Consider the following 12,109-nt stretch of genomic DNA (forward strand, 5'->3'; position numbering starts at 1 on the left):
TATTTCATCAAATGTTTTTATTAGTGTGTCTGGATTCTCCTCATCCTCCCCCTCTGAATAGATCAACGTGTCAGCTTTTTTCTACAGCTTCAGCACCAGCTAAATTGAGCAGGGTGTATGCCTGTACCATTTTTGATTTGTCCGAGAGTCCAGCACAGCAGTATACACACCATTCCTTCTAGAATGTGAGCCATGCGTCCTCGATGCCAAAAACAAGTGGATCTATGCGTCGGACACCTTGTGCCATCACAGCCAACCTCCTGACACCATGTAGAACTGTCTGAGTTCAAATCAAAAGCAGAGGCTAGAGAACTGTGAGAACATGTCTTTACTGTGTGGTATATACTGAGAACTGAAGATGGCTGCCAGGTATTTCCTGTCAGCCAGCACTTCCTGAATGGCAAGTGGATGGCAGTGACGTCACTTCCACCAAACACAAATAGCATATATCTACAGACTTCTCTAACATCCCATTCTAATTGTGAAAGGATTTCTAGGGTGATTATGGGGTTTTAATCTCCTTAATAATCTGGCAAATGTATGGATGACCATTTAATACTGTTATAAATGACTATTACCGTCAACCCACTCCTCGCAAAGGTAATTGTGATTTAACCTAAGAAATATAATTCTTAGTTTCCCTTAAATCCACAGGACCAGTATTCATATAATAGCTTATGCTCATTTCTTCAAGAAAAACTATACATAAAATATAGTTTAATTTAACACGTGTTGTATTGTTAACATTCTAATTGTAAAACTTATGCATATATTATAAAACAGTAAACAGCGTAACATTATTTTACACAAAGTATAGATTTTGTTGCAATACATTTCATTTATTGCCTGTTATATAAATATACAAGTCATTGTGTGTGTGTTTTGACTAACTATTGTCTAAAGGTTTGTGAATGTGTGTGTGTTAAACTTTACCTATTGTATTGTTCCAGGGGTGTGAATGTATTGTGTGTGTGTGTGTAAGGGTAGGAGGGGGGGACCTGTGGGGGAGGGAGAACACACAGACGATCAAGCACACATTTTAACCTTCCAAATATTCTCACATACTCTACCACATTTATCTACCTATCCATCTATCATTTAATTTCACTTATCTCAGTCAAAGTCCAACAGCCATTATTCACTATCCACATTCCCTTCACATGAGAGTTTCTAGATGGCAGCCATTTTACAAGCTTGCCAGATACTAGATCCATTTCCTCTATTGTCTGAACTCAGCATGCTCTAAACACATGGTATTTCACCTTGCTGCCATATTAGCTACATCAACATTTCCAGCAATAAACCACATTATTTCAGAGATTCAGAGTTACAAACTACCCTTTAAACCAACAGTATAACAAAACGTTATATTAAACAATCTGACCACTTCCTGAACAATCCAATCGCTTGCTATTCAACTAAATCCTATTTTCACCACACTTTTTAACAGCAGCATAGCAGACTTTCCAATACCATCTACACAGTTTATTCACTTTCCCATGAAATACTTTTCCAACAACACCTTTCTATCTAACAAACAAACTATGCACAACCATTTCCATAGCCTTACTATTCATTTACACTAAACTGCATAAAACAAACTATTTCCATACATTTCTATTACACAACATTTGCAAATTCCATTGGCCTTCCAAGAATACCCTTTGCCAAAACCACAAATGCTTCCATGTGAACCACAATCCATCATAAATATAACAGGAACTCCAGGAATTGTATAGTATTACAGGAATCAACCTAATTTACTGCCAATGCAACTTTCATAGCAACAGGGCCCAGTTCTTATTAGACTACATAATCACATACAAATCAGACTAACAGCATACCATTACCTATGTTATATCTACACAGCATTGCAACACTATTAAAAGGCATGCATATATGTAACACTATCCATACCAAACCATAGTCTATCTTTTAAAACCAACACAAGCTCCAAATAACTCTTGCACTAAACTCAGACATTTCCATTCACATTTACCATCTGTATACAAACTTCCATATACCCAACGACAAATGATCATTCATTCTCATATACTCTACCACATATCATCATCATCACCATTTATTTATATAGCGCCACTGTATGCATCCAGATTCGACCACCTTCCATTCAAAAGCACAATACAAACTATATATTTCCAGATTCACTCACCTTTCATTCATTCCATTCAAAACTCCATTATAACATTTTTCCTGCTAGCCAGGGCCTTTCAAGGCCCCTTATAAAGACCTCAATGGAACTAAGCTTGCAGTCTCCATCAGCTAAGTCCTCTCACCTTGGTAGCAGGGCAGGAATAAGGAAGTTTCTTCCTTGTGTACCGTATATCAAAAATCTTTCTTGTGGACGGAGTTTACCTTTCCATAGGAAACAGACCACAGCCTTTATATGCTAATAACTGACCAACTGCTCAACACTTGTTTCTCTGGTTTTCAAGTTCAATAGTAACAGGTGGGGGAGGAAAGCTTTGTGCCTAGTCATCTTCTAATTCAATTGTGGCTGAATTCTGATATATATGTTATGTTATAAAATGAGATGTAAAATAATAGATTATTTATATACTCTTCATCACTAATGTTTCACTCTAGAAGAAAATGTTAGAGTTGGTATAATAAACACCCTTGTGTATATTGCAAACTTGCAAGCAGACACTAAAGCCCCACAATCTGACTGGTCCAGCGCTACTATTAGATGAATCCTGAATGGTTGCCTAGGGTGCCATTGGCTTAGGGGGCACGTAAAACACTGAATCAGTGGCAGTGGCTGGCAGAATGCAATGTGAATATGTGGCACTGGCTGGTAGAGTGAGTGATATGCTTATGTATATATGAAACAGGCAGGTCTTGGCAGAGATATATATATATATATATATATATATATATATATATATATATTTATATATATAGTTAATATTATTAAATACAAAGGGAAGGCTATGTGAATGGTGTCTGGTGCAATAAAATTGTCAGATGCGGGTTACAATCCAGTATTGTATAGCAATAAGAGTCAAGAGAAGCCGCAGGGAACAATAGAGATCTCTGAGGGGTTGTATTATGGCAACTTACTATAGGCGGGAATTATTTATTGGCGCTATTTTCCCAGGCCCGGTGTTGTGCCTCAGCAAGAGCAGGACTTTGTGCTCTATTGAATCAAACAAATCAACTGCTAGAGAATTCACAGTGTTAAGTTGAAAAATGTCAAGGTTTCTTGGAATGTGGTAAAACATGTCTCGACAACTACCTCTAGCAGTAGCTGGCAGAACTAGCAAGCGTTAAATAATCGTTCCCATAGAACTTTGTTGTCTTTTTAACACTTTTGAATGCTGCAAGCAACGTCGAAATGAAAGCACAGCAAATTGCTGTCAGAAAGTAACACAAATTAATACCAGCTTCAAAGCAAAAAAGATTTCCAATATATTTTTACAGATTTATACAAAATCCTTCATTACTATTATCTGCTTATAATAGGTCCAGGTCCATTCTGTGAATGTGTAGCCAAATGTTTGCTCACTATTGTAACTTAATTACCTATTCATAATGAAATCTCTTTTTTACTTCTGGCTAAATTAATTTTATTCGTATTTTGTAAGGACAAATTTCTGCTCTTTTCTTCAGATATTCCTAGAGGACGATATCACCAAGCAATCGAGTATAAATCTGGTGGATCTTGCTGGCAGTGAGAGACAGAAGTCATCTTGTTCTGAAGGGGATCGTCTAAGAGAAGGAGTTTGTGTTAATCTAAGTTTAACCACCTTGGGAAATGTCATTAGGTATTGTACTAAAGCAAGGTGTTGCCTGTAACTGTAATGTTTCAGGTGACAATTATTGTGGGAAGCAAAATTAAGCATTTTTTTTTTTTTTTTAAATGCTAATTTTATGCAAAAGTCTAAATTAGTTTTATAAATCTTGTTGTAGTGTTAGTAATGTAGTAATGCTAAAATTAATGTATTTCTTTTTTTAATCAGAAGGGCATTATTGCAGTAGCACCCAGGCAGCAGAAAGCTAATAACTAATTGCAATTAATTAATTTGATTAGATCTTTGTAATGAATTACTTAAAAAATAAAATAAAATTAAAAATTGTAAATAACTGTTAGGTTTCTTAACATTCGTACTTGTAAACATGTACATGGAGAAAAAACAACTGAAAAGTAAAACAATCTGATTCACTTGGGCTGTACCAATCTCATGATCGTATATCTACAATTTAATGTGTGTTAACTTTTTATGACTCATTGTTTGTCCAATGTGCTACAACCTACAGTAACCAGATTGTGATGTAATTTTTCTTGGGCAGTTTTGAAAATAAAAGCAAAGAATAATCTTTGCCAGGAGGTGTGCAGTGTTAGCCATAGTTTCTTACTTTCGGCAAGTTCTTTCCAGGAGAGGGGCGTGACTGGAGGGGGGGTGGGACGTGGCCAAACGCTCATTTTGACCGCCCCGCAACAGAAATGACGTTTTGTCGCAGGGGGCGGGGCCAAAATGACGCGATTCACCGTGAATCGCGTCATTTTGGGAAGGCAGCTGCGGGATGCGGGAGACTTTCCTGCTCTCCTGGGAGTCCGTGAGACCAACCCAATTTTCTGGAGTCTCCTGGACACTCCCGGGAGACTCCAGAAATTTGGGTTGGTCTTACGGACACTCCGGGAGAGCTGGCAAGTATGGTGTTATCATTGAGATATATTCATTTCAGAATAGTTGTTGTTCAGTTTATCTCTGTGTTGGCAACCTAGCAGCACTTAGGTTAGGTAATTTGGGTTAGCAAGCCTCCCCTCTCCATGTGTCAAGTGATGGCCACTACTTATAGAATCACTCATAGAGTTACTAGACAAACAATACTTATGGCAAAATACAGTGCCTGCAAAGAGAAATGTATCTATCACTGAACTTTCAGATACAGTATGTCACATATCTAATTATCTTTTAGTGCACTTGCAGAAACTGCCATGGGGAAGAAAGTTATACATATTCCATATAGAGACTCTGTCCTGACAAAACTGCTGCAGTCTGCTCTGGGAGGAAATAGCAGGACTGTTATGGTACAGTATAATACAAATATTACAGATAGGCTTTCTCTTGTTTTTTTTCAGGCTTAGACAACACCTCAAATTTGCATTAATATAAGTGGGCATGTTCTGAAAGAAATTAGTCTATAAAATGTACTAAATTGAGATTGTTCCAACATTTAAAAAATGTATTATTTCTGTTACCAGACTATGTGCACACAACACAGCAGAGCATTAGCTTCAAATTACCATAGCACACAGCTTAAAGTATATTAATATACTAATACTGTAATACCACAAAACACATACTAATATGTAGGGAGGATACAATAAGGCAATTGGGAGCAAAAATGTACAGTTATGATTATATGGAAGGAGTTCATTATTGCCGTCATGTCTTCAAAAAGAACATTTTGGAAGGAAAAACATACAGGGGACTGTGTTTTAAATATATAATAATAAAAATAATAATAATAGAGACATGTATCTTTGCTACTCCTGCTTTCTTATCTGTTGGCTCACATAACACCTCCCCACAGTGCACGTTCACAGTTCTACCAAATGTCCCAGCACTCACGTTCACATCTTTTGAAGTACATGCTGTTAGGATTTTTAACCCGTTCTCTATGCGCGTTGCTGTCATCTATCGCCCCCCTGGACCACACCAACAATTTATTGAACACTTCTCTGCGTGACTCCCTCACTTTTTATCCTCTGACATCCCCACCATCATCATGGGTGATTTCAACATCCCTATTTTTAATCCACGTTCCAATGCTGCTTCCAAACTACTCTCTCTAACCTCCACACTTGACCTCTCCCAGTGGATTGAATCCGCTACTCATCAGGACGGCCACTGTCTTGATCTTGTTTTCGCTAGACTATGCTCAGTTTCTGATTTCCTTAACACTTCTGTCCCCCTCTCAGATCATCATCTTATTAGATACTCGCTCACCCCCAGTTCTTTACCCTCCCTAGTGTCAAACTCTTCCAAGCCTCCTCACAACCGCAGGAATATCAACTCTATTGATCTTCAACAGTTTTCCACCTCTGTCCAACACCTTCTCTGTTCTCTGCTTAGATTGCTGCAGTGAGTCCAGCAGATATATGCTATGAGGAGACTTTGTCAACACTCAGATATGCTGAAAGGTGAAAGCTTTTTTTTTACATAACTATGCAAATAATTTTTATTTTGTGCTGTAAATCTTATGCCGGTTACCCAGTGAGATTAAGAAAACATACCTAAACCTGCGGTCGGGGGTCGGGTCCATGGGGATCACATTACATTCACATGCAGGGTATGCAGTCATTGGAAACCACTGGCATAAAAAAATGCTAGTTATAGCATGCCTTTCAACATCAGTGTGTAACTGGCCTTAGGTGGGTAACACTGCTTGACACTATACAATATAACACATGTCTTTATGTTTATCCACTAGAGCAAAGAAAATTAAGAACAAGGCAGTTATCAATGCAAGTCCCACAGAGCATCTTATTAAAGAGTTGAAAGCAGAAAATAACAAGTTGTTGTCACGACTGGCAGGACTGGGGACCTCAGGAAAAAGGGTGGAGCAAGAAACGAGCAAGTTAAAAATTTGTCATATCAGTTTATTATTAAAACATGTTTGTGGCATGAATAAATAGTTGTAAATAGTTATACCCCTTTGTAACATGCAGTTTATTAGGCTTAGGATAAGTGATTATTTCATGTGATGTTAGTTAATGTTTTTTTACATTTCAGAAGAACTGCGCCGATTGCTTACAGAAAATGAATTGCGAATTCAGGCCATGCAAATGACTTGGGAACATCAACTACAGGAAGCCAGGAAAGAATGGGAGCAACAGTATGCTGCAATCACACAGGTGAAATACATGGCATAATGTTGTCACAAAAATTATTAAAAATAAATATATAACTAGATATATAAGGATATATAAGGATCTGAGTGACTTTGACAAGAGCCAAATAGTGATTGCTAGATGACCAGGTCAGAGCATCTCCAAAATGACAGGTCTTGTGGGGGCTTCCTGGTATGCAGTGTTTAATACCTACCAAAAGTGGTCCAAGGAAGGACATCCGGTGATCAGGCAACAGGATCATGGACGCCCAAGGCTCATTGACGCACATGGGGAGTGAAGACTAGCTTGTCTGGCATACAGTGGTTTACTGGGCATATTTGTAGCAAATACGGCACGAATTGGCATTTACGTTCCACATGAATTATATATATATATATATATATATATATATATAACACCTCAGCTTTAGTGTGCAGCAAGCAAGTAGAACATTTATTCCATAGTAAGAACTGGAAAATAATCCAATCCCTCTTTTAAAACGGACTGTTGTCAATATATGCAGTATATTGGGTTGTTGCATTAATAGTAGGATGTTTCTTATTATACATACTTTATCAAGTTAATGCACTTACCCAATGCAATAGCTTATTAAGGCTGATTTCAGTGAACACCTAGACCGGGAGGAGTGGATCAATATATATGATGGGGCTTCAAAATCCTCTATTAATGTCCACATCAAATGCTTATAAATTACTCCACTGGTGACATTATGTCCCAACTAGACTATGCAGCATCTTTCTAGGTGCTACAAGAATCTGTTGGAGGAATTGTGGCCAACCCGGTTCTTTCTTGCATGTCTGGTGGAGATACCCTAAACTTTTGAAAAGAAGTAATTTCCCTTGCCACCATTATCATTAATCTGCAAATCTCATATGATCCTAAGTATATCAGGATTCCCCTACCTATTCCAGATTCCCCAAACACACTCACAAGCTCCTTAGGAGCATTAGAAGTGCTGCAGCAGGACATATTCCAGCTTTGTGGTAGAGCCCTCACCCTCTTCCCATCATGTGCGGCACACATATAACATGGAGCACATAACGAGAATCTTTAGAAACTGCTCTGCAACTTTTCACAAAGTTTGAGCCACATGGTCCTCATTCTCAACCTCTTTTTAATCTATAAACTAGACTTTTGTCTCTGTCTTTTGGGTGTCCTGTAAACCTCTGCACCACCTCCAAGCATTAACCCATGTTGACCACCCTCATCCTCCTCCGTCTGACCTGCTTCCAAGCCCTTTTTTGCTCAGGTCCTTCCTCCTCTCCTATTTTGTTAGTAAAATTTGTATTGCTGGTTTTGTTTTTATTCATGCAATTTGATATTTATTATAAACAGATCTATAATCCTGGTTGAATGCCTGTTAATATTGTGTTATTGTAATATTTACTTGTAGTGCTTCCTATGCTATCAATAAATAGCATTCGGCGAAGAAAGAGAAGCTGGGTGCAGTTGCAGTCTGTGCGCCATGTAGAGTGTTCCTGAAAAGAAGCACTCAGTCCGCAATCATGCAGGAAGCTGTTAATAGTATTATATTATTAATACTGGGAGATTTAACTGACTCCCAAGATGTTTGCCCTCCATATCCACACAGGTGGTCTGGGATTTATAAATAAAATCACTCTGTATGATTGCAGTTTCTGGCAAGTTTATAACTAATGAAAAGTTGAACAGATAAGGTCTAGTTCCATGTTTGATTTAGGTTACACACTACTGTGTTTTCAGGCCAATCAGTCGTTTATCATCTGATTGATCTGATAATCAGCTGCAAACACTGTAGTGTCTAGCTAGCCTAAATATAATAAGCAATATGTCTAGCTATCAGACGGGTGGGTGGGATAGCTTGCACATTTTTTGCAAATGGGTTTATTAAATATACTTCTTTTGCATTTTAAACTCCAGGCATAGTTTTGATATGTAAATAGTGGTGCAATATAATGTAATCTGCGTAAGTCGGTTTTTTAGAAATTTACATTGACCTATGTGTAGCATCTTATAAAGTCGCACACACACTGTCTACCCTCTCCTTTTTCTTAGCAATCCTGGGACCTCTGCTCGCAAGATGGTCATGTGACACTTTCCCAAACTGTGTGTCAAAAGAGCATGTATATTATAGGACCTATTGGAGAGGGTATCTTGCAAATTCATTACTCTTCATTGAGAGCTCTTAGGCTCTCAACTACCCTAAATTTGTATGTATTCCAGGAAAGGCACATGATACAGTCTTTTCCATATCTCCTGAACATTAATGAAGACCCCCAGCTGTCTGGCGTACTTAAGCACTTCATTCAAGAAGGTACAACTACTCTACTGCATTTATATAGAACAAAGATAAAACATTCTATAAATATATACTGTGGTTTGTCTAGTGTAAAATAAGACAGGGGGTGAAAAACATTGGAGAATGAAATAATATGGACAATATAGTATACATTTATGTCGCACTCCCTGAAGGGAAATTTAAAGTAAACTTGTCACCTACACACAGAGCAAGCAGCCATTTTATAGGATTAAACAATATTCAATAGTAGCATTACTTAAGGCACAGGCATACACTTTCTAGTGGTATAAATTGCATTCTTATGAATACTGCTTACAATACTCACAATGCCACCATGTTATAGGAGTACAGAAATACAAACATACACAAGTGTAGAGTATAGTTGTCTACTCTCCCGGAATGTCCGGGAGACTCCCGAATTTTTGAGAGAGCAGGCAAAAATCCTGGAACCAGCATATCCCCGTTGTTGTAAATGGTGGAGGCGGGGCTAACCGCGCCATCGTGGCCTGCCCCCTGCTACTATTGGCCATAATTTCCTAAGATTGACAGGGGCAGAGCCTAACGGTGCACCGCGCGTGGCCACACCCCCTCAACGGACACCCTCCCGGATAGCTGGTCTCAAAAATAGGTAAGTATGGTGTAGAGAGCAAACAATAATTTATTATGCTGAAATTCTTGGTATCTGTTTGGTAAAGAAAATGCAGGGCTGGTCCGAGTCATTCTTGTGCCTGTGTAGACAGCTGATAAGTCACAGAATAAGTGGCACATGACATGCTTGATAGAGCACTGTCACAGGGTCATAACTTGGGCCGGCACTGAGAAAATGTTCTTTCTATTTGCAATATTAAAATACAATTGTGATAATAAAGTAATAGCAATAAATAAAACAATGTCCTCTACAATATACTTTACTTGCAATTCCCCACTGCACATTATTTCCCTTAATAAATCAGTCACACACTTAAAACTTGGTTCCTGCAAGCAAATCTATGACAGATTGTCCAGCAGTGTCTGAACTACTACAACTACTGGAGGTGTGGCCACTACAGGGCCCATAGGTGAGGGGGGCCCGGTTATGCCAGATCATCCCCTTACTCATACATCCAACTAAATTCATATTCATGGCTGATCTGGCAAGTCTAAACACATCTGGCTCTCCACCTAATGGATCCAAAGATACAGACCTAAATAACCAAAAAGCAGGACTGCATTAATCTGTAGGAAAAACCATACAACAAAACTCACAAAATAAGCAATCCTACAATGCACATATACATAATATAAAGTTACAAATGACACAAATTAAAAGGACATTTCTGTTTGTTCCAACTATTATGGTGTTTGGAATTAAGCATTAGCAACACCACTGGCAATTACAAATATAATAGTGTAAAAAAAAACAGAAAATATAAATAGTTATGGACTCTTTATATTCAGTAAAATGCAATATTAAATTCCCTTTGTATGATAAATAAATAAAAATTGTTTTTCTGGTGTAGCCAACATTTTTCAGTTATGTAAAAATTGATATGATCAGTAAGAAGTGGAATTCCTAAGTAGATGAAGTTGATCAGGAGTCTCTGTTAGGGCTGTATGTTTCCAGAGACACAAAAATAAGACTATCTTAGAAATTGTGTGACATTTGTCTCCTGTTCCAGGATCATCTGATGTTGGTCAAGGGGCTTCTAACGAAATAACCATGAGGGGTCTAGGGTATGTATGATGTAGGCTATAAAAATGTGATCAACTATTCCAACATATGAATGAGTCAGCCTACATTGAGAATAATGTCAATTATTTTGTTTTTTACCTTTTTAATTGTAGAACTAGATACATGCACTGACCATTATCTGGTCATTTGGGGGGAGGGAGGAATCCTTGCAACATATGACTAGCAGTTGGTGGGTACCTGTGCAAAGAATGTGGTCTTGTTGGGTATGATTTTTTTATGCTTACTTTGTCCCATACATGTATGCATTCTTTGAAAGATTATTTTAAAAAATACAGGCACATATAAAGCAATAGCCACCATTTTGCGCATCCATACCCACTGCAACGGGTTGGGTATGAAAGGTCGACAGTTAAAATGTCGACAGTCCCAATGTCTATATCAAAATGTCAAAAGTTATAAGGATAATGATTTTATAGTAAAAAAGTATTTTGTCCCTGGTGCACTACAGGTCCCAGCATACACAGGCTGCCATTAAAATTCTGGGTATGTTGGCGCTTGTAGTACTACAAGCACCAGCATACCCATGACTGCCAGGGCATGCTGGCACTTGGGGAACATCAAGTACCAGCATGCCCTGGCACCCAGGGTCCGCTGGGACCTGTAGTGCACCAAGAAAAATGTAAATAAAAAACACACCAGTGTAAAAAAAAAATTAGTTGAACTAAAAACACCCCAAAACATCCATCATTTCACCCTATTTATTGCTCACCAGGATCTTCCTCTATATTACATCCAAGGATCCTTGGCACAATAACAAAAAAAAACTGATAGATGATACAAGACTAGCTCCTGTAAACTCCCAGCACAAAATGAGGTATCACACTGTACCACTGCATTACACTGTGCCCCTTTTCACAGTGTGCCCCCTGCATCACACTTTGTTAATAAATATGATCTCTCCTGTTTGCAGCTATGTGTAGGATCAATCCTGAAGTTCAGCTGGTTGTTAGGGAAATAGCAACAAGCTTCTCTTCAACTCCCAGTCTGGCAGATGTGCTATTATTTACTGCAATCATGCAAATAATTAACCTACAGCTCTTATTGGTGCTGCTGCCTTTTTAAACCTTCTTGTCAGCATACCACTGCTGGAGATCCTGTTTGACCTAGTGTGCTTTGACCCCTGACTTGTTTAAAGGATTCTACTGTCTTCTCTGCTCCCGATCCCTGCCTGGCTGACTCTGAATTCTGCCAAATACAGTGTATTTGCTCACTGCCT

The 12,109-nt window shown here is 38.3% G+C and overlaps 1 protein-coding gene across 1 annotated transcript in view; it reads left to right on the forward strand.

Moving 5' to 3' along the window:
• LOC142143241 (kinesin-like protein KIF28) overlaps positions 1-12,109 on the forward strand; it is a 79,060-nt gene that overhangs the window by 47,965 nt on the left and 18,986 nt on the right. Inside the window, exons 6-12 of the mRNA XM_075200952.1 lie at positions 3,634-3,788; positions 4,945-5,056; positions 6,105-6,172; positions 6,463-6,605; positions 6,765-6,886; positions 9,086-9,176; positions 10,820-10,874. Of these exons, the coding sequence (XP_075057053.1) occupies positions 3,634-3,788; positions 4,945-5,056; positions 6,105-6,172; positions 6,463-6,605; positions 6,765-6,886; positions 9,086-9,176; positions 10,820-10,874 (746 nt within the window). The remainder of the gene's footprint in view (positions 1-3,633; positions 3,789-4,944; positions 5,057-6,104; positions 6,173-6,462; positions 6,606-6,764; positions 6,887-9,085; positions 9,177-10,819; positions 10,875-12,109) is intronic.

The sequence above is a fragment of the Mixophyes fleayi genome, chromosome 3 (assembly GCF_038048845.1).
Source record: "Mixophyes fleayi isolate aMixFle1 chromosome 3, aMixFle1.hap1, whole genome shotgun sequence".
Classification (NCBI taxonomy): Eukaryota; Metazoa; Chordata; class Amphibia; order Anura; family Limnodynastidae; genus Mixophyes; species Mixophyes fleayi.